This window comes from Colobus angolensis, unplaced genomic scaffold (genome assembly GCF_000951035.1).
Source record: "Colobus angolensis palliatus isolate OR3802 unplaced genomic scaffold, Cang.pa_1.0 Scaffold16, whole genome shotgun sequence".
Classification (NCBI taxonomy): domain Eukaryota; kingdom Metazoa; phylum Chordata; class Mammalia; order Primates; family Cercopithecidae; genus Colobus; species Colobus angolensis.
Window position 1 is genome coordinate 21766201 of NW_012114710.1, and position 17541 is coordinate 21783741.

The 17541-nt window shown below is 35.3% G+C and overlaps 1 protein-coding gene across 3 annotated transcripts in view; it reads right to left on the reverse strand.

The window, feature by feature from the left end:
- Window positions 1-12062: 12062 nt before the first annotated feature.
- Window positions 12063-17541, reverse strand: part of HNF4G (hepatocyte nuclear factor 4, gamma) — a 166502-nt gene continuing 161023 nt past the window's right edge. For all 3 annotated transcript variants that reach the window (XM_011937171.1, XM_011937170.1, XM_011937169.1), the window contains one exon: window positions 12063-14957. In XM_011937171.1, coding sequence (XP_011792561.1) covers window positions 14836-14957 — 122 coding nt within the window. In that variant the 3' untranslated portion in view covers window positions 12063-14835. The remainder of the gene's footprint in view (window positions 14958-17541) is intronic.

The following is a 17541-nucleotide window of genomic DNA, read 5'->3' on the forward strand; positions in this document are numbered from 1 at the left end:
AAGCACTGGAATCACATCAAGAACTGCCAGATACTCACACTCTCAAAGATATCATGGTATTCAGCTGGGCAGGGTGGCACGTGCCTGTAATTCCAACACTCTGGGAAGCTGAGGTGGTTGGATCACTTGAGGCCAGGAGTTAGAGACCAGCCTGGGCAACGTGGTGAAACCTTATCTCTACTAAAAATACAAAAGTTAGCCGAGCATGGTGGTACATGCCTGTAATCACAGCTACTCATGTGGCTGAGGCATGACAATCATTTGAACCTGGGAGGCGGAGGTTGCAGTGAACCAAGATTGTGCCACTCTGCACCCCACCCACCCAAGCCTGGGCGACAGAACGAGGTTGTCTAAAAAAAAAAAAAAAAAAAAAAAAGATGGTATTGAAACAGAGAAGAGCAAATCACTAACTATTCTCTCATGCTATCTCTAAGAGCAATACTTTGTGGAAAGCAGGAGAAATCTCCTCTACTAAAATTGGTATTTCCTTTTTTATTTTCTGAACAAAATGTTAAATGTTAAATTAAATTTGGCTATGATCCAGTTTCACAATTTAGAAGAAGAAAACTTTTTAAATCTTATCTTCACTTATTCTTTCTCTAACATTCTTTTTTTTTTCTTTATAAAAAGCCCACTTTCTGAACTTTATCATTTTCTCTCTCAAAGAAAAAAAAAAAAAAAAAAGCTTTTAACATCTCTTTCAAGGCAAGTCTACTGGAAACAAATTCTCTCAAAATTTGTTTGTCTGAGGGTACCCACTTTTGAAGGGTAATTTTGCATGATACAGAATTATAGCTTGGTGTTTGTGTGTGTGTTTTCTGTCAACATTTAAAATATGTCACTCTTCTCGCTTCTTGCTTTTATGGTTTCTGAGAAGTCTATTGTAATTCTTATCCTTGTTTCTGTATAAGTAAAGTGTTTTCTTTTTCCTCTGGCTTCTATCAAGATTATTTTCTTTACATTTGATTTTATGCGGTTTAAATATGATAAACCTACTTGCAGTTCTTTCAGTGTTTAACCTGGTTGGTGTTCTCTGAGCTTCCTAGGTCTGTGGTTTGATGTCTGATATTAATTTGAGAGAATTCTGTTATATTGCTTCAAATATGTCTTCTGTTCTTCTCTATCTTGCTTCTCTTTCTGGTATTTCTATTACATGCACGTCACACTTTTTGTAGCTTTCCCACAGGTCTTCAATATTCTGTTCTGATGCTTCTTTTGTTTTTCTTTTTTTTTTCTCCGTTTTTCAGTTTGGGAGGCTATTATTGACATACTTTCAAACTCAAACTCAAAGATTTTTTTCAGCTATGTTCTGTCTACTAAGGAACTCATAAAAGGCATTTTTCATTGTTTTTTACCTTCAGAATTTATTTTTGGTTCCTTCTTAGAATTTCCAGCTGTCTTCCCACATTATCCATCTGTTCCTGTATAGTGTCTAAGTTTTTCACTAGAGCCTTTACCATATTAACTGTAGTTGTTTTAAATTCACACTCTGTTACTTCTGACATCTCTGAAACATCTGGTTCTGGTTCTGATGCTTGCTTGCTCGTCTTCTCATATTGTCTGTGTGTGTGTGTGTGTGTGTGTGTGTGTTTTCTACTATGTCTTGTAATTTTTCATTGAAAGGGGAACATACTTTATGGGGTAGAAGAAACTGCAGGTAGTGATAAAATGTGGGAGTAGAAGCTTTCTATAGTTTAAGATTAGGTCTCAGTCTTCTAGTTAGCCTGTGATATGGTTTGACTGTGTCCACATCCAAATCTCATCTTGAATTGGAGCTCCCATAATTCCCACATGTTGTGGAAGGGACATGGTGGGAAATCATTCAATCATGGGGACAGTTTCCCCCATACTGTTCTCATCATAGGGAATAAGTCTCACAAGATTTGATGGTTTTATAAGAGGAAAACCCTTTGACTTGGTTCTCATTTCCTCTCTTGCCAGCTGCCATGTAAGACCTACATTTCACCTTCTGCCATTTCAAATATGATCATTTTGAGCTGTATTTCCCAGATTATAATCACACTTTATTTTTCTTTCATTAATATTCCACAATTATAAATAAGTAAATGAACTCCTGATAGTCCCATCACAATATACCATAATATATAATTTGGAGAGTTTTCTCAACATCACTGATCATTAGAGAAATGCAATCAAAACCACAATGAGAAACCATTTCATGCCCGTCAGAATGGTGATTGTTAAAAGGTCAAAAAACAACAGATGCTGGTGAGGTTGCGGAGATATAGGAATGCTTTTACACTGTTGATGGGAATGTCAATTAGTTTCACCATTGTGGAAGACAGTGTGGTGAATTCTCAAAGATTTAGAACCAGAAATACTATTTGACCCAGCAATCCCATCACTGAGTATATATCCAAAGGAATATAAATCATTCTGTTATAAAGATACATGTGAGCGTATGTTCATTGCAGCACTGTTCATCACAGTGAAGACATAGAATTAACCTAAATACCCATTAATGGTAGACTGGATAAAGAAAATATGGTACATATACACCATGGAATCCTACGCAGCCATGAAAAGAAATGAGATCATGTCCTTTGCAGGGACATGAATGAAGCTGGAAGCCAGTCATCCTCAGCAAACTAACACAGGAACAGAAAACCAAATACCAAATACCACATGTTCTCACTCATAAGTAGTAGTTGAACTATGAGAACACATGAACACAGGGTGGGGAACAACACACACCAGGGCATGTTGGAGGGTGGGGCTTGAGGGGAGGGAACTTAGAGGAGGAGTCAATAGGGGCAGCAAACCACCATGGCAGATTTATATCTATGTAACAAACTTGCACGTCCTGCACATTTATCCCAAAACTTAAATTAAAAAGAAAAGGAAAGAAAAGAGAAACTAGGGAAGGTCATTCTCTGTATCTGATCTTATCTGAATCTACCTTGGAGTCAGGAGACAATCTTGGCCCCAGAGTAAATTGTTGTGATTAGTTGGCCAGATCTCAAATCCATGTGAGATGAGTACTTTGAGCCTTCTGTAACTACAGAAAATTCTCAACCTACAGGAATTAGAGTTGTTCTAATTTATAGCACTCTTGCAATTGCACCTGTGTAATTATTTACGGCACTTAGACCAGTAAGAGCACAGATTATGTCACTCAGGCTGTCTAAATCGTGAGTATTGCCATATAAAACTTCAACCCCTAGGTTATGTCCTTGAAGTCATTCTAGCTACAGGTTTCAGTTACACCACCAGTTCCTGGACAAGGATTAACCACATTTCTTGCATCTCTACCATTCCTTTTCCAGCCAGGCATTTCTTATATAATCAATAAATGTGTGAAAGTAGGTATTTCATTTCCCTTTTAAATTATTATTTACAAGTTCAAAAAGCCTTATCCTGTACCATATACAGATATTTTTCATTTCATAGTTAAATAATTGTAATATTTTTAGTCATGCTTATAAGCTGTCAGTGAATAGGTCCTTTGGTAACTATTGCAAAGTATTACCAGAATTTACAAAACAGCCTTCGTATATCAGAGTCCCGTTCAAAAAGTAATATGTAACATATTTAATAATTTTTTGTATATCTTGGAGTTATTATCAAAATGTTATTATGTGCATCACTTTTCAAATAAATACTATAGTTTGCAAATTTAGGTTAAAAATTGGTTTACTTATCGAAGCTCTTAAAATTAGCTCTTAAAATTCACATGACAGAATTATTGATGATTTATCACAAATAACCTGAAAAAGAACCACATTATTTTTCTCAATCATATTTTAAGGATAAATTTTTCCAAAAACAATGTTCTAGGAAATGAATGAAAGGGATATGTAACAGTTAAAATACACTGAAGACAAATATCTAGTATCTCCATCAAATCATGATTTCCATGTCATAATTTAATCATGTTTTGTTGAAGATAGTCCTGCCAATGAAATATTAAAATAAATGTTAGGAGATTATTGTTACATTGTATTTGCCTATTCTTTCAATAGATTTTCCAAATTTAAAAGTAATTTCAGCATCTTCCTGGGTTTTTTCTTAACCTGAATTCTTTTTTTTTATTTGTGATGTGCATCCCTAACTATTTCACCTCCATTCTCTGGGTTTTGCAACTTGCCTCTCAGCTAATGCTTTCATTTCAGTTACATTCATTCCATGATTTGACTACAATGACCTTATTTATAATTTTTCTCAACTTTTATGTTCTTCGCGTCTTTGATCCCTCAGCCAAGAATGTACTTCACAACCTCTTCCCATATTGTTCTGTATTCAAATCCTGCTTACAAGCTCACCTCAAAAGTATGTCCTCTATTAAGTATCCCAGGTACTCATACTCAGAAATAATTGACATTTTACCTGTGTTCTCAGGCTCCATTGTTTGTATCGTTGATGATGGTGGCTAACATTTATTTTTAGTGCTTGCTAATTCCCAGATTTCATGATAAGCACATTTTGTAAACCAACCTGATTCACTTAAATAATAGTGTAACTCATGTTAGCATTATAAATATTCTTTTGTTTGTTTTGTTTTGCTTTGTTTGGAAACTAATACTCAAGAAGAATTTGCAAGTAATTTTAAAGAGATTACACAGTAGAGCCCACATTTGTATCTAGGCTGAGCCTAAACTCTCCGTCTCCATGATGCATTGTATCCTAATACTTATCCCATTCTCTGTTATAAATATAAATAAGTTATCAGTCTTTCTCACTAGATTTCAAACTCCTTGAGAACAAAGATACATACACGTCATTCATCTTTGTTTCTGGCCACATCCTACTTAGTCTATTTCTTGACCCTAGTCTGTACAAAATAAATATTTGTCAAGTTTTAAATATGCTTATATTGAAATTCTTGATTTCATTTTTATTCTAGAATTACTAGGATATTTTTAACAAAAGGTTCTTTTATGTATATTGGTAGAGAAATGTGGAGGTAATTCTATGGCTGTTCAGTAGTACATTCCTTTAATTACGCTACTGAAATACCATCAAGTTGTGTGTCTCATGATGCCGTTAGAAATCATTTCAGAATTTCCTTCTTTAGAGAAAACTCTAACTCTAGACTAAGGTCAGTGCTTTGCAAAACAAATGTCACTATGGGTTTTGATTTGCACATCTGATCTTATCTGCCAGCTAACTACTCATTAGATCTTTACATTTATATTTAGACTCGGCTATTACATAGTGCAAGGGCAGTGATGATTTATAAATAAAATAATCAATTATTTAACCTTATTTAAATTCTGTCTTTTACAGCCGTTATCTTATGGTGAATGGGCTTTACATTTTTCTCTAAATTATTATTGTACTAAATTCATGTTATTTTATAGCTTAAAAAAATAAACAGACTATATTGTAAGCATACCTACTAAACTGCCTGTGATCTAATATCTAGTCTGACTAGGAGAATAATTGTGTGAATGACAATTCAGATCAAATGAGCATAAAAAGCCTAACCTATTATAAGGGTAAAAACTTTTGTGTTTTTATTCCAATTTTGCCATATAAAAATATAATACATGTGTTTTGAGAAATATTTTTTATACAGTGTATATTTTAAAATAAAGAATATAAACTGAAATCCATATTAAAAATATCCATGAGAAAAATGTATAAGTTAAAAATATAGACAGGGATTAAGTGATAATGTTTCACTTGCTAAAAAGTTGAATCATTTTTTACTATTTTTATTTTCAAAAATTAATATGACAGATTATCTTATTAAAATCATGGTTATCTATATTATAATTTTAGATAACTAATAGTTTAAAATAATCCATTGAATAAGTGTATACATTATTTCTTCAGCACATTTCCTTCTCAAACTTTACTAACCAAAAATAATGAATAGTGTGACTAATCTCTTGTCTAATTTACAAACCACTATTGATCACCTAATAATTGCTGGGAATTCTGTTGAATCTTGGAAATCGAAAAATGTAGCCAACATGGTCTTTGCTCTTCTGGGGTTCATTGTAAAAGGAAATAAACAACAATTAAAATATTAAAATAAATGCTATAAATAGAAGTATGTACAACAAATAGTGAGACAAATGCGGGAATTCCTTAATGTTACCGAAGAAGATTGTGAAAATGTTCACTCAAGTGTGAGGGTAGTATGCTAACTTAATTTTTAATCTAAATCTTTAAGAACAAGTAAGAGTAAGCTAAGAGATCAAAGAAAAAAAGAAAACACCAGTCAGAAGAAATAGCCTATCAAAGGGTGAAGCTAGAAATTTGTCATCTGAAACTTGTCCATCATGAAATTCTTAACTGCAGTATATTTTTCTAACCCAAACTCAGATCTTGCCAGCCTTTCCATTTTATTTGTTATTTCTAAATATCTCTAGTTCAATCTCCTCCACACTTTTTAACATCTCCCTTTTCTACCAATCCATTTATCTTTGATATTTTATTTTACCTGGAAATAAATTTGAATCATTACTGTTTCATAGTTTTTCTTGTTTCAGTGTATTTTTCGTTAGATTATTTTATAAATTTGAATTCTGGTGGTATTGCAGTCTACAAATCTGAATTTTACAAGTGTGGGTTTTACAAATTTGATTTTTGATGATATTGTAATCTATATTGTGATTAATTTAATTTTATAACTCTCTTTGCTAATATACCAATACATTTTGTATGTCATTTTAGGTTGGCTTCCCCAGGAGTAGGACTCTAAGATTTGTGTGTAGGATATTTACTAGGAAATGCTCTAAAAATGCACACCAAGAAGCGAGGTGGAGGCAAACTTTGGTAGAAGAAGCTAAGTTGTGATGGTGACTCAACAAGGGAGTCAGCCATTCCCACAGTGAGAGTTGAAATTGAGATGGCTTTCAGAGTTTTTCAGAGTTGAGGCAAGAGGTCCAGGTCTGGCTCCTCAGATTCACCATTGCATCTCTCTATTAAGCCAACACCGCTGGCTGAATAGGAACCAATACAACATTCTGTAAAACATTTTATCTAGTATCTTTAGACTAGATGATGGCAGACGATAGGGAGTCAGCATACCTTTGGATTGAGATTGTAAATATAAACTGTTTCTGATCCTTCTTTCTGGTAAGAATGCAAAAGAGCATGCTTTCATATAGATTAATAGGCACATACCTCACAATTGCAGCCATGCTAATCACTACGATTAGGGATACTACTTGGTGGAATTCTAATATCCTTCTTCAACATCTATATACCCTTTTAAGACATTTTAATGAATTAAGCGGAGATTTAATGGATACCATTATTCTTGCATTTTATAGTTCTTTACTAGATCATAATATTTGCTCCCCCAATATACACTCAAAATGTGATATTCTTATTCTGATTGAGAAGAGCATTTTATTATCTTTTTCCAAACACAGTTGCCCCCAGACACAGCTCTCAAATTTCCTTGTTCTTGCATTTATCATTTCCCTCATTTTTCTTAACACCTGATATATTACACTCACTAGTACATTTTCTTTCATCAATATACCATTACAGTTCATTATAGGTGAAAATTTAAATAATTGCACTACTACTTTGTGCCAGGAGCTATCCATTGTCCAATAATTACCAGTGACAAGGCTCCCATTGAGAGCTGGCTGTTGGGTAATCCTGTTTCACAGTCCAATAAAGCAGGGAAATTGCTGTGGCCCTGCCTCTCCCCTGCCCCTCCCCTGCCCCTTTCAGCTCATCTACCTCAAGGAAAATCAGTGCATCACCTCAAGTACAAGCTCAAGTATCAGCTGAAGCATGGCCAATGTAGGGAGATCCAGTCTCTACAAAAAATTCAAAAATAGCCAGACAGGATGGTTTGCGCCTGCAGTGCCAGCTACTAAGGAGGCTGAGGGGAGAGGATCCCTTGAGTCTGGAAGATCGAGGCTACAAAGTGCCCTGATTGCACCACCACACTCCAGTCTGGGCAACACAGCAAGATTGTCTCACAAAACAAAAAAACTATTGGCTCAAATAGCTACATTGAAAAGGATGTCAAATTGCACTCACATATAGTGTTATAATAAACCATATTATTAAGACATTCTTTTCTAAAATTCTATGTCGTATTTCTCCTATGACCCAGAGCAAAGACTTCCTTCTAATTTTCTCTGTGAAATTAGGTTATATCTCTTCTAGTCTCCACTGAGATATAAAAATTATCTGTTAAATATTTTTAAAAATGGTTTGAAATTATTTAAATAGTACCTACTAATGTAATAAAAATATTGGTTCATTAAGAAATTGGGAAAATATGGGGGTTATCTGTATGAAAGCAAATGTGCTAAAAACGTCTTCTTTCATAGTAGAAACACAGCAAGTAATGTCTAAAATTAAAATAAATAAATAAATACATGTGATTTAAATATGTTTTCAGACTATTGAGAAAAAAATGCCTGAAACAGTATTTGAATGTTGTTGCTGCAGAAGTGAAGTTGGATAAGAGATGAATGGTAGGAAGGAGAGTTCCAGGTTTTCATTGTAAGCCTTACGTGTAATTTGTCTTTTGTTTGTTTGTTTGTTTTTAGACAGAGTCTCGCTCTGTCGCCCACGCTGGAGTGCAGTGGCGCAATAATCTCAGCTCACCACAAGCTCCGCCTCCAGGTTCACGCCATTCTCGTGCCTCAGCCTTCCGAGTAGCTGGGACTACAGGCGCCCGCTACCACGCCGGGTTAGTTTTGTGTATTTTTAGTAGAGACCGGGTTTCACCGCGTTAGCCAGGATGATCTCGATATCCTGACCTTGTGATCCGCCCGCCTCGGCCTCCCAAAGTGCTGGGATCACAGGCGTGAGCCACCGCGCCCTGACAATTTGTCTTTTTAAATGATGTACACATATTACCTTAATATGAGTGAAAACAAAACTAAGCTTAGTAGAATTCCATAAATATAAGATTAATAGGTCCTTATAATTTAAGACATTTTACAAAGAAGGTTTAAACATCAATAGAGGATACCGGCAATTGAAGCATCTAGGTTAAATATTTATATATCAAAAGTACATTCATATAATGTTTAAGCCAATTTAAGGCATATATTTTTATTACTATGACAACACGAGAAAGCAAGAAAAACTACATAACTAAAGTGCAAATGTGAGGATTCTCTTTTCAATCAGTGTCCAGTTGTTTGATTATTTGGAGATGTGCTAGTTAATTTTGCTTTGGACTCTGAAGATAAGTGTTCACATATAAATTTAATTAAATGATGATATGATTTGGCTCTGTGTCCCCACCCAAATCTCATCTCTTAATTGTAATCCCCACATGTTGAGGGAGGGACCTGGTGGGAGGTGATTGGATCATGGGGACGGCTTCCTCCATGGTACTCTTGTGTTAGTGAGTGAGTTCTGTGAACCCGGAAAATCTGAGACAGGTCTCAGTTAATTTAGGAAGTTTATTTTGTCAAGGTTGAGGACATGTCCATGTGATGACATGTGCCCAACGTGGTCGGGGCACAGCTTGGTTTTACACATTTTAGGGAGACATGAGGCATCAATCATCATGTAAGAAGTACATTGATTCAGTTTGGAAAGGCGGGACATCTTGAAGCAAGGGCAGGAAGACTAGAAGGGAAAAGGGAGCTTTCAGGTCACAGATAGGTGAGACACAAGCAGTTGTATTCTTTTGAGCTTTTGATTAGCTTTCCAAAGAAGGCAATCCAATATGCATCCATTTTAGTGAGCAGAGGGATAAATTTGAATAAAATGGGAGGCAGGTTTGCCATAAGCAGTTTACAGCTTGAGTTTTCCTTAGTGATTTTGGATTTTGGGGGCCCAAGATATTTTCCTTTCACAGTTCTCACAAGATCTGATGGCTTAGAAGTGTTTGGAAGCTCCCCTCCCTTGTGCTCTCTCTCTTGCTGCCTTGTGAAGAAAATGCTTGCTTCTCCTTCACCTTCTGCCATTATTGTAAGTTGCCTAAGGCCCTCCCAGTCATGCAAAACCATGGGTCAGTTACAACTCTTTTCTTGATAAATTACCCAGTTTCAGGTAGTTCTCTATAACAGTGTGAAAATGGGCTAATACAGAAAATTTGGTACTGGGAGTGGGGCACTGCTATAAAGACAACCTGAAAATGTGGAATGAACTTTAGAACTGGGTAACAGGCAGAGGTTGGAACAGTTTGGAGGGCTCAGAAGAAGACAGGAAGATATGGGAAAGTTTGTCACTTCCAAAAGACTTGTTGAATGGTTTTGACCAAAATGCTGATAGTGATATGGACAGTGAAGTCCAGGATGAGGTGGTGTCAGATGGAAATGAGGAGCTTTTTGGGAACTGGAGAAGAGTTCTTGCTATGCTTTAGCAAAGAGACTGGCAGCATTTTGCCCCTGCCTTAGAGATCTGTGGAACTTTGAACTTGAGACAGATGATTAAGGGTATCTGACAGAAGAAATTTCTAGGCAGCAAAGTGTTCAAGATGTGACGTGTTTTTTTCTGAATGCGTACAGTGATATGCATTCACAAAGAGATTATCTGAAACTGAAACTTTTGTTTAAAAGTGAAGCAGAGCATAAAAGCTTTGAAAATATGTAGCCTGGCCATGTGGTAGAAAAAAAAAAAAAAACATTTTATTGGGAGAAATTCAAGTGATTGACTGCAGAAATTAGCATCAATAAAGAGAAGTTGAATGTTACTAGCCAAGACTTTGGGGAAAATATCTCCAGGGCATTTCAGAGATCTTCACAGTAGCACCTTCCATCACAGGCCTGGAGGCCTAGGAGAAAAAAAAAAAATGGTTTCTTGGGCCAGGCCCAGGGTCCTACTACTCTGTTCAGGCTTGGGACATGGTGCCCTGTGTTCCATCCACTCCAGCTCTAGCCATGGCTACAAGGTACAGCTCACAGCTCAAGATATTGCTTCAGGGGGTGCAAGCCTCAAGCCTTAGTGGTTTCCATGTGGTGTTGGGCCTGTGGGTGCACAGAAGACAACAGCTGAGCTTTGGGAGCCTCTGCCTAGATTTCAGAGGATATCTGGAAATGCCTGAATATCCAGGCAGAAATCTGCTGCAGAAGCAGAGCCCACATGGAGAACCTCTACTAGGGCAATGTAGAGAAGGAATGTGGGGTAGGAGCCCCCACACAGAGTTCCCACTGGGGCCCTGCCTAGTGGGACTGCAAGAAGAGGTCCACTATCCTCCAGACCCCAGTATAATAGTTCCACTGACAATTTGTACTGTGCACCTGGAAAAGTCACAAACACTCAGAGCCAGTCCATGAAAGCAGCTGTGTGGGGACTGTACCCTGCAGAGTCACAGGAGTAGAGCTGCCCAAGGCCTTGGGGGTCCACGTCTTGCATCAGTGTGTCCTGGTCATGAGACATGGAGTTAAAGGAGATTATTTTGGAGCTTCAAGATTTAATGAGTATCCTGCCTGGTTTTCGACTTGCATGGGGCCTGTGGCCCCTTTGTTATGGCCAATTTCTCTTATCTGGAATGAGAACGTTTACCCAATGACTATATCCCCATTGTATCTTGGAAGTAACTAAGTTGTTTTTGATTTTACACTCTCATAAGTGAAAGGACCTTGCCTTGTCTCCCATAAAACTTTGGACTTGGACCTTTGAGTTAATGCTGGAATGAGTTAAAGATTTGGGGTAATTGTTGTGAAGGCATGATTGGTTTTGAAATGTAAGAAGGACATGAGATTTGGGAGGGGGCAGGTGCAAAATGATATGGTTTGGCTCTATATCCCCACCTAAATCTCAAGTCAAATTGTAATCCCCATGTGTCTAGGAAAGGACCTGGTGGGAGGTGATTGGATCATGGGGGCAATTTTCCCCATGCTGTTCTTGTGATAGTGAGTTCTTACAAGAGCTGATGGTTTAAAAGTGTTTGGCAGTTCCCCTCTCGCTTTCTCTCTCTCCTGCTGCGTGTGAAGAAGGTGCTTGCTTCTCCTTTCACCATGATTATAAGTTTCCTGAAGCCTCCCTAGCCATGCAAAACTATGAGTCCATTAAGCCTCCTTTCTTTATAAATTACCCAGTCTCAGATAGTTCTTTATAGTAGTGTGAAAACAGACTAATACAAATGACTATATAAAATATATTATCAGTGTCTGTAGAAATATGAAATCATTTTTGAACACTAATGAAGAACCTGGTTTCAGTGATTTTTTTTTCTCAGCTTTTATTTAGAAAGTTTAGTGAAACAAATGTAGCGTCACAGTTTAGGAATACTTTAATCTCAGTATAATTTAACATTGTAAAAAATCTACTAATTTTTGATTTCCAACAATAAAATTTATAAAAATAATTTTACATTTATAAAATGAATTATTTCACAATAAATTATTCATTTCTATTACCTGAAAAATGTTGAATACTATATAAAAGTGATAACTTCCCTTATCAATATTTTGAAAATATGCTGAAAACATCAGTTCCTTTTTTCCAGCATCTTTGGCAGTTCAGTATATAAAAATATAATGTTATAAATCCCCCTGACCATAGTTATTGAAGCAGAATTATTGCTAATAATTTCAAAGACATAGCTGTTTAGTTAATATACATGAATAAATTATAGGATTCACTAAAAATGAATGTTATCGTTCATGCTTTAAAGATATTTGCTATGTTCTGAATTTTTGTGTTTTCCAAAATTCACATGCTGACACCTAGTCCCCAGAGTGATGGTATTAGAAGGTGGGGCCTTTGGAGGATGATTCAGTCATGAGAATTAGTACCTTTATTAAACAGACCTGAGAGAGCTACCTTGTTCCTTTTATGTATAAAGACACAGCTAGAAAATGCCATGTATGATCCAGAGACCTAATTTGCTGATTCCTTAATCTTGGACTTCCCACCATTGAGAACAGTGAGAAATGAATTTCTGTTGTTTATAAGCTGCCAAGTTCATAGTATTTTGTTACAGCAGCCTGCACAGACCAAGGCAGTATTTTGTTTTAATATCTTCTAAGGGAACATCCCCCCAAAGTAAACAAAAATCTACAAAAGTTATTTGTATGATAAAAATCAAAAACATTCTTATTCACAAAATAGAAACTACAGTAAATTTTCAAAAACTAAGAGTCAAAAAACTCCCCCATATGATATATTTTACAGTTTCACAAGGGTACCAGGTCTTGAAGGAATTTTATTAAATCTATTAAATCATAGATAGCTTTTAATAATCATTTTTCTACTTTAAGAGTTCAATTTTACTTTAAGAGTTAATAAATTACTTAATATTACTATAACCTTTTTACTTACAGGGTAAGTGGGATATATGACATCATAATCTCAGACATTTAAAAAATCCTGAGAAAGATTATCTAATTCAATCTTTTACAGCTTGGGATCCTCTTTTTCAAAAAATATTATTGATAATTGCTGAACCAGTTTTTCCAATTTTCCCTCTCCTCAACCAGAGAGGAGCCACTGCCTCATGAGGTGGCCCATGCTTAATTTGTTTTAAAATAAATTCTAGCTCTAAGTGATATCAGAGAGTTTAAGGCTCCAATGAACTGTACTCCTCAGTCTAGAATTTGACATTTGGTACATCCCTGGGCTGCTACATTTTAAAGAATCTGCTAAGCCAGTCATTTTGCTTTGTTTTTGTTTTCATCAAAATCTATGTGGTGAATCTTTTATTTTCTCTAATGTTTTTAAGGAAAAGTCTTGTTGAAACTACAAAAGTGGTTTCTTATTCTAGGCGCAACAAATTTACACTCATCGCTTATCAGTAAATATATATTATAGGCAATATGGTGAATAGTATTCAATCATCACTCAACTGCATATATTTAAAAACCACACTATGAGTAAGAAGTTCACATTTTTCATTCCACACCAAAGATTCATTAAGTCAACTAGACCTGGGTTTGAATGTGGTTCTCTCACTCGTTAATGTTGCTGAACTTTTGTTATGTTCCTTAAACCCTCAAGCTAAACTTTCCCTTATTTATAAAAGAGAGAAAATGATATCTCTCCTACAGTGTTATTGTGAGGACTAAATAAGGAACATGGGTGGTAGATGGCTAACGTGTCCTCAGAATCAGCTCTCTCAGTGGCATGGCTTTGGCTAACACAGACTTTCCACCTATAGATAACTCTCCTGGCCGCCCTGGGAGCCAGCTGTGGGCATGTGCTAATTTCTAGTCAATGGATAACTATTTCTAAATTGTTTCAGGAGAAAGAAATAGATGCCTCTCTTGGTTTAGTCACTGCTTTAGGGGTTTCTTTGTTACAATTCACCCTGTGTCCTAACTGATAAAACCAACATGCTTTTGCTTACTATACATCTTCAAATAAAGTCGGATTTCAAAAAGTATCCAGTCGTCCTTGGAATGGTTTTTTGTATTTTTCTAAACTTAAGATAGGAATATTTAACTCTTAAAGCAAAGAGTTGCTTCTTTACCACACAATGTCCATAAGAGATTCTTCTTGAAAAAGATACAGCCTATTCTACCGCAACTGCTTTATTTTTCTAATCTGCAAGTTTATAATTTACTTTTAAAAATTTAGCTCATTTTATATTAAACCTGGATTTCTGATCTACTATCTTCAGTCAAAAATGAACACTTTGTTCTGCATCACATCACAATAAAGCAATTATTTACAAATTTAAATTAACATTAATAAAACAAATGAAACTTGTACATAAGATTCAATTGGTTCGGGCACAATGCGGGGCAGTTGGAAAAAATACCCTATATAAACATCTTCAAACTCAGATACACATTGGTTGCATGTGAAAGTTTTACATAGTAGCAACAATAAACAGAACGAATGTATAAACAGGAAAATAGGACACCATCTTATAACAGCACCATGAAGAAGCCTTGGCTAAGAGTTTGCCAAAAGTGCTATCCTGAGATATTTCAAGATCAACAACTTTTCACATTTATGTAGTGCCGTTCTGAAGTAAACACGTTTTCACAATTGCTTTTGTTTGCAGAGATGCTGGTGTGAAATGACTGATGCTTGGTTTGCAGCTATTTTGTACTGTTCTTGCCCAGAGCCTTGTGTTGGGGAAGGGAGTGGGGTTTCAGGAGTTGCTGAAAAAGAATCAGAAAATTGAGTGAGATGGTGGCAGTCAGCCTTCCCCATCCCATTAAACCCTACACAACACCAATACACATTAGCATGATCTGGCAATGTTTTAAAAATATCCTATATAGAATAGTGATTTGTAGAATGTATTATTGGCCCATGACACACTGTTAGAGAGTACTCTTTCCTTACCTCCAAAATAACATTAAATAGAAAGAGGTCATGTTAAAAAATTTTTTCATAGTCACTTTAAGGTGTTTTCTGCCTTTCTTAAAAGCATTTATAAGCATTTGATTTTCTAATAAATCTAACAGGAAAAAAGGCAATGAAAAGAATTAACAGAAGGATAGTTTTCTCAAATATTAGAAAGCAATGTTTATAATTTTTACCATCAAAATTCACATAAAATAAAAATATAATTCAGACATATTAAATGGTATAAAAAATTAAGGTTAAGGTACTTTATAAATCTTCTGAAATCTAAGTTGTAGTCAAAAGCATCTGAAAAATACTGGTTTTTTTTGCTTCAAAATTATTCTGCTACAATCGAGCTTGCCTGTCCCATCCCCTTTGATGCAAAGAGCAAGCCTGAGTAATTGAATAGAAAGTAACTGAATACAAAGAGATTGAATTGAATGTAAAAAGTTGGTTTCAAAACTTCATTGTCTAGAATAGTAGTTCTTTCCATTGTAAAATGTAACCATATTATAAAATAATCTAGGAGTTATTCTGTAATTTTTAGAAACTTGAAATATTTTAGTACTCAATGCTTATTGTTACTGGATTAGTCCACATAGTAAACAGAACTAACAGAAAATGTTTGATGATCAGACTGAGGCTTTGTAAACTTTATAGCTTATGTCTCAACAGTTTCAAAAAATTATCTACAAAACAAGAACAGCCTCCTTTTTCCTGGTGTTCATTAATACATTAGCTTTATATTATTGTTAAGTATGGATTAGCAATTACTCAGAAGCAAAACTTTTAAGTGCCATTTAAATGACAAACCAATATCAAAATCTGCTTTTAAAATTATTTATGGCTATTTAGAGTAGATCTAAGACTGCAGTAGCCTTCTCTAAAAGACCAAGAAAATATGCATGAACTTAACTTTTGGTTGTGTTTAATATCCTGCTTGCATAAAATATAAATTATTTCAAACGAGCATAGTAAAGCCAAGATTTCTTTTACAAATAAATCCCACAAATACTATGTGGAAAGAACAAGAATAAAAATGAGTGTAACAATGTGATTTTTAAAAGACTAGGGTCAGCAAATATGTTTTTAAAATACTAGAATACTAGCCCTTAAAAAGTATTCAACCACCAGCAGAACTGTCCAACTCTCTTGCCAGTTGATTCCTACAATGCTTAATGTGTTGTTAATGTGTTTCATTTTGTGAGTTTATGAATAACTGATCTTTAAGAGACACAACTCCATAAACTCTCTAGTATGGTATTAAGCTTGCCACTCTCTTTCTGCTCTTGATTATCTATTAAATGAAAATGGTAAGATCTATTTTGCAAGGATGGTCCCAAATAATGCCTTTCAAGTACATTGGAAATCCAAGATTATGTGATATTTTTCTATAATTTATATTTTTCCTAACAATTTCATTTCTTTCTCTCTCTCATATACTCAAAGAATTTTGGTTTCAGATACTATTTACACAAAGGTCTACCTGTGCTTGTATCTAAAAGACGGCATGGTAGCATGCAGTTCTGTGGCCTCTACGTTTCCTACCAATGGCTAGAAGTCAGGTGGTACTTGGTAAATTGTTGCATTGCATACAACATTTAGGAAAAAAAATGTTGTAGCTAGCTATTAAAGACTATTGTAAATTCAGTAAGCAATAAGAGTATGCATAATAATTATATCACAATAACTCAAGTCATCTCAGTGAGTTAGTAGGTTTGGTGTTCAGAGGCAATAGATCGAAGGTAAATCTGGGATTAATTACATTAAATTCAGAAGCAATTAATCAGTTAATCTAGATATTTTATCAAATAATTAGAGATCTGTACCCCTAGAATAGCTTAGAAAAATAAAATTATCATGAAGGTTATAATAGTAGATTAACTTAGCTACAAACAATCTCTATAGTATTTATATAGTCATCTGAGTTCCAAGGAGTTTTCATAAGCAGCCCTCACCGCACAATTCTGATGTGAATGAATTCTAGTTACCGTGGCTTAAACAGCACCAGTCTGGCAACAACATGTTTCAAGTTTCAGTCACCACGGTAACTCACGATTAGTGAGTAATTTCATAAATACAGACTCCACTGCCAACTCTTCAGTCTGCAAACAACTATCTAAATAACAGATGTGCTTTATGATCAATGACTGATCATACCACAATTGTTAGTCTATCCATGATTGGTCACTGAGCATCTTCTATTCAGTTCAGGCATGGAAAACAAACTGCATACAGTGGCTGTGTGGCTTTCTTGTTTCCTAGTGGTAAATTCACTCACATTTTACAAAACTGAATAATTGAATTAGAATTGACCAACAACAGTGAAAGTGCAGAAAAGGAATAGAAGGTGATGATGCTGCAAGTGACATACAAATAGAACACAAATGCAGT